At 39.8% G+C, this 26626-nt stretch overlaps 1 protein-coding gene and 1 long non-coding RNA gene across 5 annotated transcripts in view; one reads left to right on the forward strand and one right to left on the reverse strand.

The window, feature by feature from the left end:
* LOC139793411 (uncharacterized) overlaps positions 1 to 26626 on the reverse strand; it is a 410787-nt gene that overhangs the window by 70562 nt on the left and 313599 nt on the right. The gene's annotated exons all lie outside the window — the stretch shown is intronic.
* The window catches only part of CPQ (carboxypeptidase Q), a 164336-nt gene that overhangs the window by 22172 nt on the left and 115538 nt on the right, over positions 1 to 26626 (forward strand). For all 4 annotated transcript variants that reach the window (XM_071738014.1, XM_071738015.1, XM_071738013.1 and 1 more), the window contains 2 exons: positions 3736 to 4192; positions 15840 to 16047. In XM_071738014.1, coding sequence (XP_071594115.1) covers positions 3766 to 4192; positions 15840 to 16047 — 635 coding nt within the window. In that variant the 5' untranslated portion in view covers positions 3736 to 3765. The remainder of the gene's footprint in view (positions 1 to 3735; positions 4193 to 15839; positions 16048 to 26626) is intronic.

Here is a 26626-nt window from a genome sequence, read left to right on the forward strand (position 1 = left end):
CAGACAGCTCTAACAAAAATGCTGTTGAGTTCCCTCTTCTGTTTCCATTAATGAATTGATGCTTCTAAGTACCTGTACACTGATATGTACACAACATGGGGAATAAATACGAGGAGTTAGAGATGTATATGTAGTTGCAGGACTATGATCTTGTTGGGATCATGGAGATGTGGTGGGATAGCTCACATGACTGGAATTCTGCAATGCACAGATGTGTGCTTTTCAGGAGGGAAAAGCTGGGAAGAAAGGGAGATGGAGATGGCCTTTATGTGAGAGAGCAGCTGGGGTGCTTGGAGTTCTGTCTCATGAACCAACTGGGAGGTTATGAATAAGGCTTAAAAAGCAGACCAGTATGGATGATATTCTAGAGGGTGGCTGCTATAGGCCAACTGATCAGGAAAAGCAAGTAGATAAGACCTGTTGTAGACAGCTGGAATTAACCTTACATTCAGAGGCCCTGACAATCATGGGGGAATTTTGCCATACCAGTTCCTGCTTGTAGATCAGCACAGCAATGTATAAGAAATCCAGGAGGTTCTTAGCATTTATGATAACTTTCTGACATGGGTAAGAGGAGCCAGCAAGAAGAGGTTCTGTGCTGCACCTCATACTTAGAACAAGGAAAGGCTGGTTGTGCTATGAACGTCAAAGGCAGCCTTGGCTGCAGTGACCATGAGATGTGAAGCTCAGGATCTTGAGAGCAAGAAGCAAGACAAAAATCAAGATCACAGCACAGGACTTCAGGAGAGAAAACTTTGGTCTCTTAAAAATTAAGCTTGATAAGAGTCCTATGGGATAAGGCCCTGGAAGAGGATTCCAAGAAAGATCATTAATATTCAAATATCACCTCCTCCAAACTCAAGAAAATTCTGTTTCAACAAACAGGAGGTCAAACAGAAATGCCAAGAGGCCTGCATGGATTAACAAGTTGCAAGGAAGTTCCATCTGAACAGCAGGAAACACTTCCTAATAGTGATGGTGACCAAGCTGTAACAGGTTGCCCAGAGAAGTTGTTGAGTCTCCTTCCTTGGAGATACTAAAAAACTGTCTGGCCATGGTTCTGGGCAGCCTGGTCTAGGTGGCCCTGCTTGAGCAGATGGATTGGACAAGATGAGCTTCAGAGAATCCTTCTAACCCCAACCATTCTGTGATGGTGTGATCTGCACTTTCCTGACTTTCTAGAAGTTACAAGTGCTTTTGTATGGTAACATTTAGGAAGGGTAAACATTAAAATTACAACTAAAACTTCTTACTAGGGGGGTAATTCAGCACCTCTTGGCACGATCTGCCACTGCTTCTTTGGAAAAATATGGTGAATAAATACTTGAGAAAAAATCAGAACTGACAACTGTACAAACCACCAAACCTACATCTGAATTTCTGAGTTTTTTGTTTATCTCATCATGTTTCTTGTGCAAGGGCAAACCTAGCTAGTTGTCCCCATAACCTACACTGATATTATAAATTCACTGAAACTAATAGAGGACAGGAGAGGAAAAGGGACAATATATATATTAGATGTGATGTCAGAATTCATCATCTGTTACCATAACCTCATTATTTCAAAAGCCTATTTTACTTATTTACTTTTAGCAAATACTAGAAAGTAGTTCAGAGTGAACATGAATTCATGTGGTTCATTGTGGTTCATTGTAAAAACACAGGTGGTAAAGGTGGTTTCTTAGCTTAGATCATTCAGAATGGAGCTTGCAAAAGCTTGAAATACAATTGTGAGCTCCCACAGGCACAAAAAATGGTGTAATTTCACCTTTAATCTCTCAGGAACTGGCTCAATTGCTGGTTTTACTGTGCAGCTTCTGGTGGTGGGAGTTAATTCAGGAATATCTGGCAGTGTTCTGTGGCAGTCAGAGGAGGAAGATACTCCAGCCCCTTCAGGTGCTACAAAGATGTTTGGTTACTGGAAATCTGCATACTCCATGAAAACTGAGAAGTAATGCCCAATTAAAGCTCCTGTAGTGTGCAATTGTCTGAGAATAAAGGAGGATTTTTTTTTGTATTTTGCATGTGGATATAACATATGCAAATATATGTATTTATATGTACACATGCACTCATACCTCCCCCCCCCACCTTTGTACTGTCTCTATGCATGTAACATCATGAACCAAAAATAAAAGAGGTCTATAGTGTAATGATTCCTCATGTCAGTGATTGTAAAATTGTGAGTATAAGTCTCCAGAAATACTAAAGAAGTTCAAACAAGGAAGAAGAATAACATGGAAATCTTAATGGCAAAAGATTTTAGTGATACTTCTGCCATGCAGGTCTGATTTATCCATATTTTGTCAATATTACCCAGCTAATTCATCCTTCACTATTTGTTGAACAATTGTTTCCAAGAAAAGCATATTTTGTTAAGTAGAGATTAACACTGGCACTGGAGAAAGCTGCCCAGGGAGATTGTGGAGTCCCCTTCTCTGGAGATACTCTAAGCCAGCCCGGATGCAGTCCTGTGTAGTATGATCCAGGGGATCCTGCTGTAGTGGGAGAGTTGAACTAAATGATCTCTGGAGATCCCTTCCAGCTCTGACACTTCAGTGATTCTGTGATTTGCCTTTAGTATTACTATTTTTAAGGCAAATTGCATTATTTTCATAAAATATTGGTATTGTCATGAAAGTCCATGAAAATAGCAGAAGTGCTGAATCAAATATTTTTTGGCTAGTAGTAATTATTATTTCACTTGTCTGTAATTAATCACTCTTTTAAAGTCTTATAATAGCTGCAGCCTATAGAACTGATTTAAAGGCCTTGTTTCTTACTGCTGATTTTTATAATTCAGATTACAGCCTGATTCAAATTCAAAGGAACAAGAAAATGTTACATTTCCTTTTGTGTATATAATACAAACCTTTTTATTTTCAGTTTGGATAACCAAACTTCCTGTTATAAAAGAACTTTGCAAACACTCCAACTGATACCAAAGGGTTTTTTTGTTAGTTCATTTAATAGTATAGACAAACTGTTGCTTTTATGGGTTTGAAAATTTCTAAGAATTTTGTCTTAAGAAATGAGAACTTTTAATGATAAAATGGACAAACTATTAAGTTTTAATGAAGATAACTCGAACACAGGATCAGCACTGCTGGTGCTGCACTTTTTTACAGTGCTGCTCAAGCCAGTCCCTAGGAGATAAAACAGTTAATAAGAAATAGTGTTTTTCTGGTGGTCATTGATTTATGCATTGAAGAAGTTAATGCTTTCTTCCTGGGGGCATTAGATCTAAATTGCTCTGTCATCTTTCTAGTGCAATAGAAAGTGCTTTCCTGATTCTGGAGATAGAGGTTAAGAAGCATTTTTATTCATGAACAGTTTAAGATTTTTTTTTTTTAATCCAGATGTGTAAAGACACTTTGGCATTTACAGCTAATCCCGCTCCTAACAGAAAGGAGATGCAAAGCTGCTTCTGGGCTGGAGCAGCCCTGGGTTTTGATTCAGTGAAGGATGTGATTATTCAAAGAGATGCAGCATTCCAAGGATGTTTCTGAAGACCACAACAAAGACTGTGTCCAGTGGTCTAAGTAACTTTTTCATTTGCTTTCTATAATTGTGTCTCCAAGTTGAGTTTACATTCCTGCCAGTTCTGATCAAAGCATTTTCATGATAAACTGATTTCTTTTCATTTTGGTCTGTCTGCCAATCCAAATAACAAAAAGTATTGCTGATAGCTGTATGATTTTATGTATTTTTTTTTTCTTTTTCTCTCTTCAACAGGCCATCTGTGGGAAAGAAAGAAGAAAAAAAATGAAGTACATATTCTTAATACTTTTCATGAATTTATTACCACAGTACACTGGGAAGTCTTTGAGAAGAGATGATAGTTACCCAAAGAAGTTTGAAGACATTAAAAATGAGATAGCTGGCTATACTGATATTGCTAAAGCTATTATTGATCTTGCTGTTCATGGAAAAGCTCAGAACAGATCCTATGAAAGACTGGCAGTTTTTGCTGATACCATAGGACCTAGAGTCAGTGGTTCAAAAAATCTAGATGCAGCCATCAAGTATATGTTCAGTGCCCTGCACAAAGATGGGCTGGAAAATGTCCACCTGGAACCTGTGAAAGTACCACACTGGGAAAGAGGAAAAGAGTTTGCGACTATGCTGGAACCAAGGAATCACAACATTGCTATTCTGGGACTTGGGAACAGTGTTGCAACTCCTCCAGAAGGTAACTCTTTCGGAATTAGAGTTTCATTTGCATTTTAACACCAAAATGTATTAGACCCCTTACAATGTCTTCTCTTCATGGACAAACTGAAGTTTTCTTCCTGCTACAGCAGTTCTGCAAGATAAGATGCTATTTTTGTGGGACTTCTCTTTTGACGTGGTTGTGAATGATGCATTCTGGTTTAATTCAGTTTGAAAGAACCAGCTTGCAAAATCAGAGTTGATGCTTGAACTCTCACTTAAGCCTGTACCCTTTTTTTTTTTAAACACTTATGAATCTCATTTGCAAAGATTCTGCTCCTCCTCTGAGACTGGTGGGCAATTTGTTCTTGTGATCTGGGATCTTCCAGCCCTTCTTTTTAGTTTTGGCCAGAGAAAACCCCCATGGGGTATTGAGTTGACATGTGATTTCTGCTGTTCTTGCTGTGCCCTGTCCTGCCAAGCTCAGCACTTCACTCTGGCAAAAACAAAACAGCAGGAAGAGAAGGAGAATCTCATGCTGAGCTTGGAAAGTTCCAGTCCCTTGCTAAGCAGGGCAATAGGTATCTCTTTGTCCTTTCTTTTCCCCCCACCTCTTCCCTCTTCTCTCCAGGCACTGTCTCATGCTCACCTTGGAAAAGTCTTTGGCATTTACCTATTACTGACCTCTGCGTTGCCTTTTAGATGATGATGTGTGATACATTACTTCAGGAACAAGAATGATCTTTAGCTGGACTCAGCAAAATTCAGGTGTTCAGAGCCCCAAAATGCTACCTTCCTTGCAAATCAACCAACTTATAAGGTCCTGGTTTTGTATGTACTGATGTGGGGCTTTCTCAGGATTGCTATTTAAAGGCCAGATGACAACCACCTTCTGTGACTACTCTCCATAAATAACAATAGACTTATCCCTAGACCACTTCAAAAGCATTCTTATTCCTTTATGAGAAAATAAATTTAGTTTAGGAAATCAAAGGTAACGTGATACTCGTATTTTTTTTTTAAGAATTGTAAATTTTTGTGACAGCGAGCTTTTTGTTTGAAATGAAACAAAATATATGTAAAAGCTGGTTTGTTTAGAAAAAATATATAGCCCTTCAAAATAAAACAAAGTAAAACTTGGTAATTTAAGATACATTTGGAATAAATCTTACTGGGTTTGGAAAACTACTACTATAACTTTTATCTGAGGTATTTCTGTCATATTGAAGTAAACACACGCCTAAAATACAAAACTAAAACCAATAATAGTATCTGTTTATCCCATTATATGTCTAAGGCTTAGTGCTTTGATAGGAGAATATTCACAGCAAAGGTTAAACCTACAACTTCTTTAATGTCCTTTCCAGTCCTACTCCAAGATTCCTAAAAAGAAAGCTAAAATTAAAAAAATAGTGTTCTTGGTATTGAGCAAGTGTTCCTGAAACTGCAGACAGAACCTGCAATTTAATCTTGGCAAAGATCTTCACAGCCTGAGAAGTCTGTTTTTCACTACCCTTTTTTAGCTGTGTAGTTATTTGCACTTGACTGGTCTTGTAGTTTTGCCTTTTTTCATTTAGAGAGATACTGAACTTACATGTTTAGAAGGGCTCAAAGGGGCTAATTGTGTCCTTCTTTTTCATCTCTAAATATCTTATTATGCTGACAACTGCAGGGCTGAGCTGGTGGCTGGTGATGCTTTGGAAGATAAGCTTGTATTATCCAGCATTGGTTTATACTGAACAGTGTGCAAAAGCCTCCACATTATTCTTCCTCACCTTTTTACTTTGTTCTGAGATCTACCATGTTTCTGAAGAGGTGTGTGTTGGTGCTAGAGGAATGCATGGCAATGAGATCTCTCAAAGAAGAGCAGGCAGTTTCTCACGCTTGGCGGAATAATTTTGATTAAATTACTTACCTTCTGATTTAAAACTATCCTCCTGTTTGTGGCTGCTATGATTTCTGTTGGTCTCATCTTGTTCTGTGCAAGTTGTGACAGGAGGAGGTTATTTAGGGTAGCTGGTGCCTGGTGAGCTCTTGGCTCTTGCTCTTCTGATTGCTGGACTGGCCTCCTGGCTGACGGAAATGCCTGGTGAGAGCTGCTCATCACCAGCATCTCTGGGCTAGAGAATGGCAAGGTTGCTGCTCAGAAGAGTACCTCTCCTAAAATTCACACTCATCCCAAGCACAGAGTAAAAAAAAAAATGTGTGGTTAGACTATTAAAAGCACCACCTCATTGCTGCTGAGAAATTAATTCCCAAATCCACCCCCTCTGTTCCAAGCAGCGATTTTCATCATGCTGTATCCCTGAGAAAAAGGGATAGGCGGCTGCCCTAAGTTGCATCGGAAATATTTGAACATTTTCCCTCGGTGAGGGAATATTGACAGTTCTGTTTTGTCTTGTTTTAGCCAAGATGCTGTGGGAATGTGACTCATCTTGTAATCAAAACAATGTAACAGAATTTGAGCTGCTTAGTGCTGATTCTCCTGGCACTGTGCTGCTGTTGCTGCAAGGGATCAAACCAGGGAGATCTCCCATTGCTTTGCCCAGCTTTGCCTGAAGTGTGCATTAAAGGCTGAGGACTGGCTTTCAGATGTTGGCTCCTTCGATCTGGCCATTGGCTCCTGGGTTCTGTCCAGGTGCAGAGAAACCCTTCAGGGTTGCCTCTAAAGTGGCCTGTGCAGGTGGTCCTTGAAGATGCTGGGTATTAGCTTGATAGTTACCATGTGCTTTAAATCAGTGCTCCTATCAGGATATGTTTCAGAGCCATTGCTTTACAAACCACTCTCTCTGTAGAGGTCTGACATTACTCATGTCTGCTTAGAGCCAGAGGACAGCACCGACTGGACATTTGTCTTTCAAGTTCTGGGGAAGGAACTAAGACAAGAGGGGGTGTCTCCTCTGTCCCAGCAGGACGTACAGGAGACCATTTCTTCCTTTTTATCCTCTCAGTTATGTCCTGTATTCCTCCCTTCCCATTATGTCACCCAGACTTGCGATCCAATGAAGTAAGAAACAAGGAAGCATTGCCAGAACCTTAACGTGTTGCTTCTCTTTGGATGTGTTTATTGCTTCACGCTGGACTTGGTGGCCCTGGTACTCTCAGAGCTTCTTCTGGAGTTCAGCTCCCCAGGCTAATGGTCTGGAGGGCTCTTATTAACGTGGCAATAGCCTAGCTGAAGTTAGAAACCTGGCTTTGGCTGTTGGAAATTCAAGATTTATTTTCCCTTGTGTCCATGGAAATTCAAACCAGTGTTTTCTAAGAGTGACCCAAAGGCCAGAGCACAGACTGAGGCTGCTCACTTTTCGTTTTGGCATAGAGCATGCAAGTGTGTAGAAAAAAGTCCACAATCCTTCAGAGCAGGAACAGGAAACCCTAAATAGTAGTAGTATTTTAGCTGTGGAGTCCAAGCCAATATTGACTCCAGGATGCAAGGACCATATCTTCCTGAAGGTTTTCTTTCTAACCCATGCTATGGGGTTCAAAACATTATGGAATGTGGACAGAGCTTTGCCCGTTTATTGGATTTGCTGGGATTTGCCCACTTTGGGTACAGTGCAAGTTTGGCCCAGAAATCCTTGGCTCACTCAAAGTTGCAACAGTTCTGATCATGTGCTGGAGGCTTTTCTGTACCTTTTGATCTTGTGGATAAAATCCACATTCCAAAATGGCAACATTCCAGGGTGTCGTATTTCTAGGTTCAGTGTGATTTACACAGCAAAAAGGGGCAGCACAGAAAAGATTAGATTTTGGGGGGTTTTTAAGAGGAAAAAATGTTTTCCCTTTAAGTGTAAATGAAGATCTGAAGGTGCTGGGTCAAAAAGAAAGTTTTCACTTCCTTTGATCTCCTCACAAGGAGGGAGTAACTTATATGCCAGTTTAGTGACAGGGAGAGGAGAAAAATTAAACACAGGGTGACCTGGATTTCCAGAAGTCAGAAGAAATTGAAAATTATCACCACCTCGAAGAAATGGATTCCTAGGTAACAAATAGCATTGAATCTTAGCAAGAGCTCAGTTTAGAGAGCTAAGAAACTGGATGTTTACCATGTTTAGTCAAGTGTCCTTCTCTCATTTCCAGTGTTTCAACATTGGCAAAACATACAGATAGATATATATAAAGAGACTGTGGTGACTTCTGGTAGTATGATTATATCCCCTGAATTCTGAGTAAAATAGATATAATTGTTGCTTTGAAAATCCCATAGTTGAAGGAAAACAGTAGTTTAGCAGATGTTTGACCATAAAGTATCAAAGAAATCAGATTTTCTGTATGTGTTTAAAACGCACTTTTTTTTTTTTTTTTGTGATTGTTGACCTTGCCTTTTCATGTTAAATAAATACTAACAAGTAGAACCAACCCCAGAATGAAGTCTGCCCAAAAATTCTCCTTGAAAAAGGAATGGTCTCTGATTTCTGTGTACTGTTTGTTGCAGTGAAACTGAAATCACATAAATATTGAGATGATGTACTGGCAGACTTTTCCCTACTTTTTATGTTTGAGTCGTGAATTTTTGCTCGACTGTCAACATTTGGTTCAGTTTTGCTCTTTTAGAAGATGGTGGGAGTTTTACCACTCAGATAACATGAAAGTTGTTCCAGCCTGTTGGGGATAATGTGTCTCAAAGCTGTTGAAGGCATGTGCTGTTGCTGTAGGCTCACAGCATTTTTAGGCCGGGGATGCTGCAGAAAGAAGTGGTCTGGCCACAGTCCTGTCTGATGTATTTTTCCCCAGCGTTAACTGTTCTTGTTTGTTTCTTTGTGGTGAAGTGGATTGGATAATTCATCTAGATTAACAAAAGGTGAACAAAAAAAGTTAATTTTAATGTGTATCAGAGGATTTGCCCTTGAGTCACCAGCACGTTCTCTAACCACTCACCTACTGGGATTAAAGGAGATCCTTTTGGAGGAACTTGAGTTCCCCCGTTGATGAGGAGTTTGGTGCTGAGAATGGGTTGAAGAAAGTTGTAGGAGTGAGAACACCGTGCTCAGCAAAGCCCTCCTGTCTTTGTTGGATCTCTCTCCTTCTGTGTGTGAGGAGCTATGGATTCACATCTTGAGGCCTTGAGATTCAGTATCAGGTGTCTGGGTTGTTTATTATTACTTAGAGCAGCCATACTTGTGGTATGATAATTATGTTTTTATTGGAATGTGAAAGATTATATCCATGAAGGACCACAGATTCTGTGATGTTCAGTGGCCCAGCATCTAGTCCAAAAGTTAGTTCAGTGGCTTTTCAAAGAGTCAGAGAGTAGGAGTAGCTGTGTGGCTTTGAGGTGGATGTGCTGTCTCAGAAGGGCATGGGTTCCAGTCACTTCTTTAATCCGTGTTCAAGTGAACTGTATGGATTTGCAACTAAAAAAAATAAAAATAATTTTGGGGTCTTGGCCCTTTTCAGTGTTGCTGAGTTGAGGGTGGTTACCTCAAGGATGGTAAGCCCAGGCAGAAGGTCCTGCTTCACACTAATGAAGGCAGAATTTGAACATGACTTTCTTCATGCATAGGGAATGCACCCACAGCTGGGTGTCATTGCCACCTTTCCTCCCAAGGGACAGCCTTCAGTGACTGGACTCTTGACTCACTAAAGAAGAAATACTTGTCCTCTGTGCTTTCTGCCTTGGGCACCTCTGTGCTCAAAAAGTGGCTCTCCTGGATCCCGTTGACAGGAAGTCTGTGTGCCATGCAGGGCTGCTTCTGGGAGAACTGGACCTCTTGTCCTGCTCTTTTGACATCCAAGGGGGTGCTCAGGATCAAGTCCAAACCCTTTGCTACTAGGATTTACTGCTACACAGTAAGCCACAGATTACTGAAACCAAACAGTTTTAATGAGATTCAGTACTTGCTGGCAATTGTGTCATATTTGTAAAAGAAAAAGTGACTGTTTTATAATGTTTATTTTTCTCTGTGCTCTTACTAAATGGGGTAATAAGTTTATTCTCTGTGCTGTGCATCCAAGCTGAATAGCCTCATCCTTTTTGATAACTCTCCTATGCAATTTTAGTTTCATGAAGTAATTTTCTCTGCTGTTTCACGGAGTAGGTGAGGTCACTTTTTCCAGAAATACATTTGGATTTTACAGAATCTTTCTTCTTGATAAAAGCCCTCTTCTTAATTTCATGCTTCCCATAAGATATTTAAGCCTTTCTTCATATTATAATTCTTATATCAGCACATAATGGTGTGTGTTGATAGAGTAAATGTGTTTCTAGGTGTTAAACTCTTTTAAATTTTCAGTACATGCTAATAATTTTTGTGGGAGGGAAAAAAAATGGCATGATTATAGGAATCTATCATTTGCTTCGGCCTCACTCCAAGCCTTAATTTGATGAGGTCATTGTGGATGCAGAATTTGGGTTTGTTTTTCTGAAAATCCTGTTGAATGATGATGGTGCTGAACTAATTCCTGGAGAGAGATGAAAAAGCAACATGCTGCTAAAAGAGGAAGGCCAGAAGTTGAGGAGAAAAATGTGTTCTGTGCTGATTTTAGAGGATGCTAACCCTAAATAGCATATAATACCAGGTCCCTGATCTTACTTAGCTTTCAAAAAATGTCTTCTACTATCAAAAACCTTCTTTTCTTTGACCTGTCTCAACAACTACCTTTTTCTCTGTCTCCGGAGATATGTGTGTGTGTGTGTATATATATATATATATTTATGTATATATATATATATATGTATATACATGCACACACACACACACACACACACACACACACACACACACACACACACACACACATATACTTTTTCCCTGTTGCATGCTTCATCTTACATCCTCATGCAGCAGTCTTAAGTCTGGCATGTGCTCTGCCTGTGTGCAGGTGGAGTGTGGCATCCAGGGTCTAAGACTGACATTTTTAAGGGAGAACACCACATTCCAGCTGCTTCATTGTAACTTCCTACCTGCAGCTCTTTCCTGTGACCCATGCAAAAAAATGTCTTTGTAACTGTGAAAAAAAGCTACCTTGCAAATAACTGTATGTGTGCATATCTACTTCTTCCAGAAGTGGAGGCATGGTACTTCCGTGCTGGAGGGATGGGCAAGTCTGAAGGACAACTGGATTAGCCAAGCTAAAATCAGAAACTTGAGGCATGTGCTTAGGGTTCAGCATGGAATGCAGGATATCTTGGTGCAGCAACTTCCAGGCTAAATTAGCTTTGTGGGAGAGGTGAGAGGGAAATGGAGGAATCTGAGAAATGGCAACTGTCCGGTAGACAAGAAACAAGAGAATCAACATGACCTGGTGTTGCTGGTCTGTGAGGCAGAGCTGCAGTTCCCAGACAGGCTTCATGCACTGCTTTTGTGGTGTGTTGCTGCTCCTGCTGTTTCTTTATCTTCTTCTTTCTGTCTTGACTTTTTGGTCCTGATGTCCTGATGCCTGAATCTGATGAGTGGGGAGGTGGCACCCTTGTGTCCCTCTCGCTCTCATGACTGCAGGGGTCAAGACATGTTTCAGGTATTCTCTTCCCCAGTTTCAAAATCTCTTACAGTACCAGAAGAGTTAGTTGTGCTGTTGACTTTTTGTGCTGTTGACTTTTTGTGTTGCTGAGTTTTTGTGTTGCTATTTCAGGAGGTATTTTATGCTTAGGATGCAAAAATTTTAGTATATAGCACACAGTGAAGTTTAGCAGAGACTCACTTGATGTAGTTTCCAACTTTGCTCTGTTTAGACCTAAAAATACTGTATTTTAGTTGTATTAAGCAAAAAATGCCTTGCCTATCAGGTAATTTATTTGACAGTAGCAGCTTCAGTGGATGTGAATCAGCATCATTGCTGTTGCATGGTGTGATTTATAAGAGAAATCATAATTCTTAGGTTAACGCAGCGTGAAGTAAATGAAGTTTGGAAGGGGTGAATTGTTCACTTGTTGTTACTGAAAAAAGTAATTGTCAAATTAATGATGGCTGCACTTGGTTTTGTAACAAGATCTCCAAGTGACTGTTACTGTTAATTGGATGGCAAAAATGAAATGGGGGGGAAAAAAAGAAGAGAGTAAAGGCCATAACTGAGTAATCAAGAAATGAATATACAATAAGATTAAACAGTATACAAATGACATTTCTTTCTGACTTTGCTAAATTCTTCTTTTAGTGCAGCATTTGATTGTAACTAACTAGGTTGAATTGCTGTTTGTATATGAGCTGAGTGTTTCTAGGGTAGCAATAAATAAAAAACAATAGACCCTGGGTTCTCAAATCTCAGCAATTCCTGGTATTTGACATGGTAAACTCTTGCCATGTCTTGCCTTGTGGCCAAGAGCCACAACAGAATTCTGTACAAAGTTTTGTTGATGTTTTAGCAGAGATTCATCGGTTTGTAAAATCTGATAATAGGGTGTATTTGCCTTTTTTTTCTTACTCTTCTCTAAAACCTGTTACTAATGGCTTCAATGTTCACTGCATTTAAACTTACTCTCCCCAGGATAGCTTGTGGGGTGCTAAGAGGTGACTCTGAGACAGAATTGTTCATGCCAAGAATCAGACTTCTGATGTGTGGCAGTGTTGCAGGCAGCTGATTTACAGGTGCTCTTATATATATAGCTGGACTTTCTATAGCTACTAAAGAGTAACTGCAATCAGTCTTTTCTTCATCCTGCCTGTGACTGAGTTCAGGCTTTGCTAATGTATTCTGTGCCATTTTTTTTCAACTGGCAGTGTGATCATCAACATTGTGGCATGCCCAAGAGTTTAGATAGAAAAGTACTTTTCTATGTACAAGGACCTTGTGATCTGTAATTTTGTTCGTAGTTGAAAGTTGCCTACTTGTTTCCACCCTTCCTGCACCTTAATTCTCAGAAATGACAGGGTACAATTTACTGTTTATTTTGAGAAATGAAGAAACCCATGAATGAGAATGAGGAAACCCATAGTACTACATAGATGCTTTTGCTCACTGGCCCAATGCAACATTATGAGAACACATGATGAGAACAAATAAATAGTTTTAACTTCATATAATCACCAAAGATTATCATGTTTATAATTTTGTCTTCTCTACTTCATGGCCTTTATTTAGTTAATTCCTGAATTAATCTTTTGGACTGTGTGGGTTATAGTCTTTGTATCTTGCTTAAGGAGGCAATCTGACTTCCAACTTATAGGGATTTTCTGAAGCTCAATACCACATAGCCAAGCTCTGGAGTAAGAAAGAGAGAGAACAGCTTTTGACATGGGCAGCAGAGGCATGAGATATTGAATAGGTAGGAGAAGAGGTCAGTTAATGTGCTCACAGGCTCAATAAGGTAACGCATTTCCCATTTTGAAAAAGAATAATTAATTCCCCTTAAACTGATAAACTGCTGGGGGGTTTGTTACATTTCACCATTTGCACAAAAAGTCTTAAGGTGATTTTGTATGTGTGTCCACATATTAAGGTAACCATTGCTCTTGCCACTTTGATTGATGAGATTGAAATGGCATAAAATGGGGCTAAAGTGGAAAAGAGACACTGAATTAGTGAGAAGTTACACAAGAGTGAAGTTTTATTTTGTTGTAGTAAGCACTGTGACTGGTGCTTTAGGTATAGTACTGTGCTGCCATTTAGTTAAAACTGCAGATAGAACTTTTGTTTTGTTTAGTCAAAGGATGGCTTTATTTACTTTCTTTGGGAACATGCAAAATTAGGAATACTGGGCTGGAGTTTGCAGGTCTGTGTTCTTTTCCTTAGCTTTAATTCCTGCAAAGCTCACTGTACAAACTCCTGATGCCTGTCCTCTAGGGAGGGCCATGAATATACTTCTCCATGATATTTCTTATTATAGATGATTATAGATAGCTTCTAGCTGTCTGTAGCATTCTTTAAAAATCAGCCAGAGTTGGTATTTGTTCATTAATGTAGCAAAGTAATGCTCTTTGCTTCCCTTGACAAACAGGCAAAAATACAGCAAGTGCCTTTCCAGTGTCTGATGCATGATCCAGGTAGAGCACTGGGGAGAACTAATATGAAATACAGATTGCCGTATCAACCTACTGAGACCATGACTTCTCTAATGGAAAATTAAATTTTGCAGGTACCTGGCTTTATTTCTAGTGGCACAGCTCCATAGCCAGAGTGGTCCTTTTGCTGGGATGCTCCTTAGGTAGGCAGCTGACTCTGCACTTCATTAGAAGCAGCCAGAGTCTTTTTGCAAGCTCCCCTACCTGCCAACAACAACCAGTAAAATTTGAAGGCAATTCTTTGGTTTGGCTCTCTGTGCCTCTTTTAATAAAACTAAGAATCTGAATAGTTATTCAGTTAAAAGTTTTACAACTCTTTCAATAGGTTAATTCATTCTGTAGCTAAACTTCACCAGGTTTTGCTGTAGCAATAGATGTGTCTTGCCCTCTTAATGGTGCACTCTTAAGAAACCAAATTCTTCTGTCTGAAACAGTTTCTTTAGGGTTTTGAAGAATACTGTGTTTTGATCCTAAAGAAGCCATGAACCTGGACACACTAGTGCTGGAAGACTGGAAGGATTGATCCTTCTGTTTTTCTGCCAGTTCTTATGCCACACACACACACACACAAAAACCCAAAAAAAACCCCCAGAAATCAGATGATGACAGACTGCTTGGGATTGGAAGGGACTGCAAACCCATCTAGTCCAACCCCCTTCAGTGAGCATGGACATGTACAACGAGATCAGCTTGCTCAGAGCCCTGTCCAACCTGACCTGGAATGCTGGAATGTTTCCAGAGATGAGGCATCTACCACATTTCTGGGCAGCCTGGGTCAGTGTCTCACCACCCTCAGTCTAAACAACTGCTTGCTTATATCTAGTCTGAATCTCCACTCTTTTAAATTCATCACCCCTTCGTGACTACAGGCCCTGCTAAAAAGTCTGTCCCCATCTTTCTTAATTACTTCTTAAGTGCTGGGAAATACAGTTCCTCAAGTTAATGTTCTAAAAAGTTGAAAGGATTCTCTGGCTTTGGGAAAAACTGTTTATCTATAAAATCGTTTGTTTATTCCAAGTAACATAATGCAGCAATTTAAAACTATTCCAACTATAAAAAACTAAGAGCCAGGTGGAATCTAATCTTCCATGTGTGAATAATTCTGCAGAAGTACCTGCCTGTCTTCTCTGTATCAGAACAGGGAAAGATGGGGTGCTGAGGAAACTCCCAAAAGGAGATCCAGGCTCCTGCATTAATATGAAGATTTTTTGTTTGTTTGTTTATAAGCATACTGCAATTTTTTTTGAAAGTGGATAGCTTTGATTTAATTCATGGATTAAAATATTTTTAAGTGTTTCAGTCTAAAAGTATGTGCTTCCGGTTGTCTTATGTTAAGCTAAGTTGTTTAGCAACATACCAAAACAATTCCTTGAAAAGATTACTATCTCTTTTTATTAATCCCATAGGCAACTTTTGCAAGTGTTTTTGTACTATAAATGATTGCAGTAAGGTGTTGAAGTACATGCAGAGTACAGAGTTCCCCCCGTGTGTCCTTCTTGCCCTAAAAGTTGTATTTTAATACCAACCTTGACAGTATGGTTTAGGGAACTGTGTGTGCTTGGTTCAGGGTGCTATTACAGCTATTTAGTACCAATCCCTGAAGCATTTCCCATCATCTCCCTTTTCCAGTAAGAAGTTAAATCTGATTTCTTGTGCTCTACACTGCCCATGTTTTTTTCATGTGTTAAAACTGCCTGTAGGAGATTTAAAGGAAAGCAATGTTAAAGCCACTGCAATACTTTCTTTCAGGAATTACAGCAGAAGTCATAGTGGTTTCCTCTTTTGATGAACTGCACAGAAGAGCTCAGGAGGCCAAGGGGAAGATTGTTGTCTACAATGAACCTTTCATCAATTACGGCGAAACTGTGCAGTACAGATCACGGGGAGCAGTGGAAGCTGCTAAAGTTGGAGCAGTGGCATCCCTCATTAGATCCATTGCTTCTTTTTCAATTCATAGGTAAGCATTTTTCTCTTTTTTCCCTGTGACTTGCATGTCAGCCCATAGTTCACGTGTCATTTTTGGGCAGGCATTTTTGTTCTCTATGATCTAAACATTGTGAGTTATGAGTGGGTGTTTGGTTTTGAAACTATTGGCTGCACAATAGTTCTTCTCCCTTGTGCTTTATCAGTCTTTCAGAATGTTCTCATTTTTGTTACTGACCCAAATGTTGTATATTTGTTTTAAAGAACTTCCTGCATTCTCAAGGCTACCATAAATATTCTGATTTCAACTAAAATCAAGTTGTCTTTGGTGACAACATGTACCATACAATGGTATGAACTACTCATACTGTAATTTGACAAGAATGTAAGTGTACAGTTTTTGTTGTATGTGTCATTTTCCTATCAGGAAGTTGACTTGTACTAGATGAAGGAGTAGTCTGCTTTGAACAATATTATTTTGAACACTTGAGCAATAAGGCTTTTAATTCTCACTCGGCTTTTTATGTCAGGTATGTTGAAATAATGATTTCTTAAAAAATAAGTGGTTTTAGATGACTTGGTATGTTACTTATTATATACACTTTTACATTTTTCAAATGAGCATTTTTAGTTTTCTTGAGGTACTGTATTTTGTAATATCATTCTTTTGGACAGTTTCTGTTCAGAGCCATACAAGCCATTTGTTCCTCCCCCTAGTTGCCCAATGACTCTACCAGCAGAGGAGTCATCAGTGGTAGCTAACCTGACCTTGAATGTGTGCCACATCATAAACTAGAATCGTGTTCTGTTTGGATAATACCACAGTTTCTGTTTGATCTGTGAACCTTAGTTTTGTTTCTATGGAAGTCCAGGCTGGGAAATCACAGAAATCACAGAAAGTTAGGGGTTGGAAGGAGCCTCGAAAGGTCATCTCGTGAATCCAGAGCTGGGTCACCTACAGCAGGTCACAGAGGAACAGGTGTGTTTTGAATGTCTCCAGAGAAGGAGACTCCACAACCTCCCTGGGCAGCCTGTTCCAGTGCTCTGCCACTTTGACAGTGAAAAAGGTTTTCCTTATATTCGTGTGGAACCTCCTGTGCTGAAGCTTGTACCCATCACCCCTTTTCCTATCATTGGTTATCACTGAGAAGAGCCTGGCTTCATCCTCCTGGCACTCGCCCTTTACATACTTATAAACATCAATGAGGTCATCCCTTATTCTCCTCTTCTCCAAGCTGAAGAGCCCCAGCTCCCTCAGCCTTTCCTCATAAGGGAGATGTTCCACTCCCTTAACCATCTTGGTCGCTGTGTGCTGGATTCTTTCAAGCAGTTCCCAGTCCCAGAACTGGACACAATATTCCAGATGTGGCCTCACCAGGGCAGAGTAGTGTGGTAGGAGAACCTCTCTCCACCTGCTGACCATCCCCCTTCTAATGCACCCCAGGATGCCATTGGCCTTCTTGGCCACAAGGGCACATTGTTGGCTCATGGTCATCCTTCCATCCACCAGCACCCCCAGGTCCCTTTCCCCTTCACTGCTCTCCAACACCTCAGTCCCCAACCTATACCCAATCTGGGGTTGTTTTTTCCCAGATGCAAGATTTACACTTGCCTTTGTTGTAATTCATTAAATTTTTTCCTGCCCAACTGTCCAGGTCCCTCTGAATGGCAGCACAGCCTTCTGGGGTGTCAGCCACTCCTCCCAGCTTTGTGTCATCAGCAAACTTGCTGAGAAAACACTCTGTCCCATCATCAAGGTAATTGATAAAGATGTTGAACAGGACTGGACCCAGCACTGATCCCTGAGGGGCTCCAATAGTTACAGGCCTCTTTCTGGACTCTGCACCATTGATCACCACTTTTTGGGCTTTATTGTGTAGCCCAGTTCTTAATGCATCTCACTGTCCATTCTTCTAGTCCACATTTTCTGATCTTGCTCAATAGGATGTTATGGGAGACTGCATCAAAAGCCTTGCTAAGGTCAAGGTAGACCACATCCACTGGACTCCCTCCATGTACCCATTCAGTTACAACATCATAGAAGGCTATTAGATTAATCAAGCATACCAATTTATACACTGCAGTCTTGTTGACCAGAACCTTTACTTCTTGAGTCTGTGTGTTTACATATGGATCTATACTATCAATGAATGTCAGTGGGATAGTGGCATCCTGAACATTTTGAAAACATCTAAGCAGAAAGTATCCTCCTGGTACTACACTGTCTCACTTTCCGCAGGTGAATGATGGGTGTAACTCCACGGTTTTCCCTAAATTATATCAGCTTTGCTGTGTCTTTTTTAAGATTTAAACCTCTTGAACAGGGGGTTTGCTTTGCTCTATTTGTGATTAATTAAGCTGGCTGGAACAGTGGAAGCCACCTTGTGGTGTGATTTGTAGGTCACCTTGCAATGTGAATAACATTAATGGGTTAAAGCTAGGTGCTTTCTAGTAGATTAAAATCTTAGGCTTATAAGGGCTGATTATTAAAGCTTACTGACAGGACAGAATAGGTAAAATCACAACATGAACGAAATCAGTGTTCTCTTGCTTGGTAGTAGTTCCTTGTTCCAGAGATAACAAGTAGCTGCCACATTGTCAAGGGCAGAAAGTGTGAAGGTAACCTTTGAGCAGGTATTATGTGGGCAGCTTATTTTCCTTTAAAGATTGGCAGGGTAACTATGGAGTGAATAAAACTGCTTAGGGACTCAAACATCCCTGCTCTGAATGAAGGCAAGAAGGGATGAACTTGAATTTACTAAGGAAAACTCAGTGCTGTGTTTATATTAATGGGTGACAGCAATTCATTGGTGACAATGAAGGACTTGTTGAGTTTCAAGGACTGGATTAATTTATTTAGGGCAGAAGTGGTAAGTGACTAGGAAATAAAATTAGCAACAGCATCTTTCTTGGCCTATGAAGAGATAACAGTAGTTACATGGTTGGTATTACTATTTTTCAGGGCACATGTGTCTCATGGCATTGTGTTAGAGTCAAATAATTATCTTGCTATTTTATAGGTATCACGGCAGAGTGGATTTTGTTGCTCAGGAGAAAGGCACTGTAACAGGTAGTTAATTTTCCCTGCCTGCCCCCCATACTCTGTGTTTGACAGCTTTTTTCTCAGTAACAATTTCCTGAAGCAATTCTTGAAACAATGATAAAAACATTTAAACATGGATAATTAGCAGTTCAGAGTAACACAACTGTTTTTAATGAACCTTCTCAAATAACAGGTATTATTGTAATCAGTCAACAGTATCAATTAGATTTGGCTTTTTGGGAGATACCAGGATGTTGACTTGGTTTGCTTTGGTAGCTTGACTGTGCTGTGATTAATGGTCCTGTACAAGTTAAAGTAATACATATGTTTACTCTTACATACAATAAACTTATGAGTATTTCACAGTTTGTAGTGGAAGTTTTTAAGAGCAAAAATACTCAATTTAAATCTGTAATTTTTAGAACATTTTGTAGATAATAGATATTCTTTAGCTACTGAAATAGTCCAATATTTGTCCTGTGGTGCATGTAGTCCTATGAATCTGAGGCAATAAGTAAATTCTTCTTGTTCCTCAAGAACAACAGACTAGATAAAGTCATAACACCATGTCTTGTAAGAATAACCACTTTAAGGGCTCTAGAATGAAGCAAAATTGAGTGTTTTTCAGGAACTCAAAAATAAAGTTCCCCAGATTCTCTAAGGTAAATGCCAAGAGCTCAGTTATTATTTTTTTTAATGCTGCTGAACAGCCTCTCCATTATATAAGAAATCTAATGGGGGAAGTAGTACAAGGCGAAAACAGACCTGGAAAGTCAAATACTTGATCAAGTTTTCCTCTTTTGAGGCTGAATTCAGCATCTTGTACTTATCTGAAGTAAGTAATTTCCTTCACTTCCTCTCCCTTTTTCCAGGCTACAGGTGGCCAAGAAACAATGTCTATTTGTGAAGCTCTAGTGACTCTAATCAAGGGCTGTGTCTGGATGAAAATTGAATTCCTGAGTGGCATGGTGCAACTCAACATTTATGAGAGGCTGTGTGGGTAGCCCAAGTGGATACACATGACACAATGAAGTGCAGGCATGCTAGGGCTGGAATTACATTTCATGTACTGTATGTGAATTTGAACACTATTGCTCCTTTATCTTAATTTTCGCTTTTTGTAACTTCACTTGCTTTATTTTCTTCTACCATTTACAGTAATGTTTACCTTTTCCTATATACATTGTACTATCAAAGTGTATTTTCTTTTCCTGTTCTCCCCTTTATTCTGCACTGCTTTGTAAACAATGCATTCTCTTCTCAATCTTGCTGGCAATGTATGTGAGTTACTGTCATTTTTCAGCTCTCTCAGGTGCTAGCACAGTGATTTCTTACCACATCACCTCTTCCTAATGCTTGGTCTGCTGCCTTTGGTTCTAGATGTGACACTTGCCTGACAAAGAGAGATTCCTCCTTTCCATGTCTAAGCAAAGTATTCACAGAGTGGTGGAGACACTCAGCTTCTGCTTGTTTTACCAAGTTTTCTGAAATCTGGGGTAGTACAGAAGTTTTGGTAGGTGGTTGTTTTGGTTTTTTTTTTTGGTTTTTTTTTTTGCTTTTATTTTTCTATTATAGCAAAGAGATGCATATGACCTTTAAATCTCATGTTTCTGTTTTTGAAATACTGAATTCTCTGGTCATAAGCTCCTTCACCTCTTGTTCTGCTGCTCCTTGTACAATGCATGCCAGTATACCTCATTTTTTGCTACCATCTCATGAGTCATTCTTCCTCTGACCTGTTCTGCTGTCCATAGAGGGGAAGCAGCACCGTGTCCATGGAACTGAATTTCAGCTGGTTAAGACTTGTCTGTGAGTGCAGTTCTCTTTTAATATGGGAATCAACATGACCTGAGCCCAGTCTGAGCATGAGCTGTATGTCGGGTCCCTGAGCATCTCTGTCTCTCTGTATGCAATGTGGTGTAGCCAAGCAGTCCTGTATTGCCTTTCATGTATCATGGCCTGGGAGTCAAGTTGGTGAGAAAGTTTGACCCTAGAAAGCTGTTCTGGTTGCCCATTAAATAGCCTGAACCACCAGCTGTTACTTGCAGCCAAAAAATCTTGACCTGTGTCTAAATTTCTAAAACTTAACCTACATCTTAAAATAATTTCAGGAGCTCTTCAACTAACCAGCTAATTTTTTATTGTGTTCTTTGATTTTGGTTATTTCATAAGCAAAGTGGTTTCTATGAATATGCAAGCCTATAGTAGCACAAAATAGAGTTAGGTTTGTCTTCACTTTTTCTTTAGTAACATGGTCTGTTTTAGTCTGGGACTGGTCATCCAGATTGCTGCTGAACTAAAAAATATTTGCTTTCCTCAGGTATTTGGGTATAACTAAGGTAGCTCACTGCCTCTGGCACTTGTTGAAAGGAAAAAATGAGTGGCTTATATATACAAAATGTAGGAGTTTTTGTATTACTAGTTTTTATAAGTTTCTGCTTCACTTTCCTCCTTTTGCCCAACACTCATACACACATTCTTCTGGTCTGCCTGTAGCACTCTGGTGGCTGTGTGATTTTCTGGGCTGCTGAAGCCATGCAGCCTCAGTGGCATATCTGGACACATTAGGGACCAGCCTGGCTGATGCTCACAGGGTGCATAGCTAGAGAGAATCCAACACATAACATTTCCAGCCATATCTACAGGCTTAGTCTGCATCAGCTGCTGGTGCCCTTGGTGCATCTGAATTTTGTTCCCCTGCTTCAAGCTCTGCATCAGTTCAGGAATTTGTGGTTACTCCAACTTTTGGCATGTTAGTGCCTGTGGTATGCGAGTTAATTTCCTGCAGTTCTGTTCAGTCCTCTCAATTTTTTCTTTGCTTCTAATTAAGGTAGCCTTGGGCTATCAAGTCTGCAGGGGTGGCATGTATTTTAGTCTATCTGTAAACCTTTTTCCTTTTTTTTCTTTTTTTTTGGCTACTAAAATAATCTTGTGTCTTGGTTTTTTGGGATTAAGGACAATGTCTTAGTTGCTATCCAAACTTTTTTCTCTTCTGATTGCAAGTAACTTTTAGATCTTTCAAAACAAAAGTCTTTGTGTTGCAATTAAGTTTTTTCCATCTGATGATAAAATAAAAATTGCTTTACAAAAAAAAAAAAAAAAAAAAAAAAGCTGCAATCAAAGATTTAGGTGCAACAGCTGATACCCAGCATATGTTAACTGTTGTGCCCTGCTCAGTGCATCTTCTGTGCCATGCATTCAGTGCATCTTCTGGTGTAGGTTTTTCAGAAAGGAATCTAGCACTGGTGCTCAGAGACTGCTTGGTGATTGGGCAGACAAGGATATTGGGAGGTTCACTTCAAAACCTCATTCTTTATTCAGCTAAATGGCTAATATGGATGTACTATGTGAGACCTTTTAGCAAGTCACATCCCCTACGTAATAATTTAAACTGTTTATGGTGTAATTTCCATTGTAGTGGTCAGAGATGTGCCCTCTGTGATATGAAGATTCACTTTATACTACTTCAGCACAGGTTGTGTCTTTTCATTAGTAAATGGCAATTGCAAGAGAGAGCTTAAGGACAGAGCTGAGGCATTCTGTAAGTCAGGTAAGACAAGGGTATTCATTGCATGTCAGCCAAGTAGGTTTCTTTGATGCTGATGTGTATATAAAATCAAATGTTACTATTAGTGAAAGGGGGGTTTTTTTTAGAAATGGTGAATCCAGATTGCCTTTTTGTCAAGAAAAACTGCTAAGAAAGATCTGTTTTGAAGGCAGAAAGTTGCTGGGTTAAGCTTCCAGAAATAATGTTTTTCAAAGGATGTCTGGGACACAAGACACTTCTCTGAGTGTGAAAGTAAACTATTTCTATATTCCTTGAGTAAAAAAGTCTACTATATTTACTTTTTTTTCCATTTCATGTGACAGTGCCAAGCTGGTCCCTGGAATTCTTACTGACTGCGTGTAACACCGTGGTCTTTGTTCCTGGTGCATACTATTGTGAGCAGTGCCACCACTTCTACTTCAAGGAAGCTTGGTCTTGTTGGAAGTAGGAAAATAGTTTGCCTCTATTATGTGTAGATCTGATGCCTTCATTTTACTCAAGAAGCTTCCTTTGCTAATTATCATCTTCTAGTGACAGAGTATCTTCTTATTATTGCCTTGTGTTTTTAAAATCCTTTTTGTTTTTTTTCCTCCCTAGCATACGAGTTTTATGCACACAGGGTGAATGTTTGTGTTGAGGAGTTATTTTCTTTCATTGGGGAGAATGCAGCTGTGGTCAAGGTAGTTTATACCTGATCTCTGGGGGAACTGGAAAACTGTTGAACCTGATTCTCCCCCTGCTTGGTACTGTGCATGATAACTTTTGATTCACTTTTTAAAAATTATTTTTTGTTATAACAATATCAGAGAATCATAGAATAATTTGGGTTGGAAGGGACCTCTAAAGGTCATGTAGTCCAACCCCCCTGCAGTAAGCAGGGACACCCTCAACTAGATCAGGTTGCTCAGAGCCTTGTCAAGTTTCATCTTGAATATCTCCTGGGATGAGGCCTCCACTACCACCCTGGGCAACCTGTTCCATTTTTCCACTACCCTCATGGGAAAGAACATTTTCCTAACATCCAGTTTTAAATCTACTCTTCTCTAATTTAAAACCATTGCCCCCTGTCCTATCACTACAGGCCCTTGCAAACAGTTCACCTCCAGCCTTCCTGTAAGCCCCCTTCAGATACTGGAAGGTATTAGGTCTCCCTGGAGCCTTCTTTTCTCCAGGCTGGAAACCTCAGATCCCTCACCCTGGCTTCATAGGAGAGGTGTTCCAGCCCCCTGATCATTTTTGTGTCCCTCCACTGGATCTGCTCCATTAGGTCCATGTCCTTCCTGTACTGAGAGCTCCAGAGCTGGATGCAGTCCTCCAAGTGAGGTCTTACCAGAGCAGAGCAAAGTGGCAGAATCACCTCTCACTGGCCACTCTTCTTTTGATGCAGCCAGGATGTGATTTGCCTTCTGGGCTGCAGGCATGCACTGTTGGCTCATACACAGCTTTTTATCTACAAGCAATGGTCTCCTGAATAGGCAACATCTTCTGTCTGCTTGGGGAGTGCATGAGACATAAAAGCAGGAAGAAACTGAGTAGTAACTGTGGAGATGTAAAAGTAATGCTGTAGCATGACTGAAGAGATCAGGAAGCACCACTGATGATTCGTGACCACTTTTCTCTTATGGGATTAGTATAGAGTCAGGAATTGGTCTTAGGAGACATTGCAATGAGATGCAGCACTGAAACAATATCCTGTGGCAATAGGATACAGAATATTGTCTTCTGTTCTAAGGGACACACAGAATGGGTTTGTGATGTAACAAGAGAAAATAAGAGTAGACCATGTTTTATGAGTCTCTGGTGAGCTCATGATTCTAGTTATGTTTCATAGTGCTGTGTACATTGTCTTTCTGCCCTTAGAGATATGAATTGGTGGTGTGCTGTGGGATTAATTTTCTTGCCCTGCTCTTAGGGGCTTTCACCCCAGGATGTCTGTATATGTTGTTGACTGACAATTCATTAATTTTTACTTTGCTTCCTGTGTTCCCTGAAGGCCAGCATGCCAGACTGTGTTCTGCAGTGCAGTCTTTGTGCTCACTTTTGGGCAAATCCTGGCTGTCAGCAAGAGAACTTAAGTGTCCTGAGAAGAAATGGAACCTGTGCTTTAGGACAGGATAGTATTAGACAGTGGGTTCTTGCTATTTGAGCAGTGATTAAGGAGTCAGATTTCAGGTGACTTCATAGTAGTAAGAACTCTGTAGATGATGTTTTTTAAGTCCAAATCTGTCTTTGGCCTTTGCCAATTTTTTTTGCCTCTTTTTGCTTTGAACTGCGTAACTGTTTTTTTTTCCCCAGTAGACAGGGTCTGATGTGACATCTGAAACCTTTGGGTAATTTCATACATCTGGTATATTTGTTTTCTTATCAAGTCAGTAAAATGGTGATGAGACTAACAAGGGCCTTCTCCAAATCTTAATTTTGACTACTCCTGTTCAAGATTACGTTCATGTAATTGGGAGTAGTTTCACCCATGTAGTGTCTAATAATATAGGCAGTGTCCTGTAACCTTGGTAGAGGTAGGTAAAGGGCTAGTAAAATCTTTGTCAAAAGACTCTGGTAACCAGAAAGATGCTGTGAGAATAACAGCCCTTTGAAAACCACACTTCCTCACTAATAACTTCCCAAGGCAAACCTTGATCAATGCATTATTAAATTTTTTTACGCTTGCTTCCGGCCCACCCACTCTTCTGATATTACTGACTCATACATTTTGTTGGTGGCTAGATGGCCACTTGTATAATGAATACCATGTGTTAACTCTGGTCTTACTTGGGTACCATGAGCACCCATTGATTAGATTTGGTGATATCCTGGAGTTAATAAGATTTAAAGAAGCAGTTTTATTCTACCTTTGTGTTACTGGTTCGTGTATATAAAGATGTTGAGCATATAAAACTGCCAAGTCTTGTGTTTCTTGTACTGATCTTTAAGGAGTTACAGCTGTGCTTGCTGTGGGCTGAGCACTGGGAACTTTAGCAGTTTTCCTTGATTTCCTGTTTTGCCCTAATCGGTTCCGGCTTTCTTCGGTGCTGCCAGCCCCTTCTGAGTCTGGATGCATTACTGTGCCTACAAAAACATGTTAGTAAGTTCAGAACCATCTGACATGATTGTGATGGCTTGAACCATCAATTGTAGGTTCTGTTTTAATGTTGTTGCAGTATTAATTTTTCTTGATTACTGTCACAAGCATCTCACCTGTACGTGGCGACCATAAATGTAGCAGATTGAAGGGAAACCTGACTATGAAAATGCAGATAAAGATTATAGAGAGGGATCTGAGTAATACAATGCCAATGAATTATTTTCACAAGGAGTGTATTTATTTTCAGCTGCTGATAGGATCTGAGAAGTATGTAGGCTGTCATTTCATTTCTCTGTAATTTTCCACGCTTTTACCGTGTAAGCGCGGCACTGAGGACTTTATCAGGAGTGTTCATCTCCAGAGCACATAGCTCTGAACAACTGGAAAGGATTAAATAGTACCAGAATGGTACAAAATTGATGTCTGAGTATAATTGTAGCCTAATTCTCTCCTTTTTTCATTAAAAAGAAAAAGAAAAAAGATAGAGTGAAGGTGCTGTTTCTTGAGGTTTTCTGGAATTAAGTCCATTAAATTCAAGTTACACAGCAACTCATTTTTTTATTTTGGTCCAAACAGAGAGCTACTGTATAGGTTCACCTGTCTATCCAATTTTATTGTTTTCATGTCTTATAATTGGTTTGCCAGTTTGTACTTCCCCCAAAGTATTGTTTCTTCCTGTATTACTTAATATACCTTTTCCAAAATCTATTTGATATTGTTCTTGATCTAATTATGTTAAAAAATAACTGCATATTACAGAACAGCTTTAGCATGCTTATATTAAAGTTTTATTTATAAAACATTGTGTCTGCTGTAAAACATCTGGAGTATTCTTTTCAAGAAGTGCTGCTGATTTCCAAAAGTGAACAGGGGACAAAAAAGTCCCAGAAGTATGGACTCTGGCTAGATTTGTGTGCTTCAGAACCTGTCTCTTGCATACA

The sequence above is a fragment of the Heliangelus exortis genome, chromosome 2, assembly GCF_036169615.1.
Source record: "Heliangelus exortis chromosome 2, bHelExo1.hap1, whole genome shotgun sequence".
Taxonomy (NCBI): Eukaryota; Metazoa; Chordata; class Aves; order Apodiformes; family Trochilidae; genus Heliangelus; species Heliangelus exortis.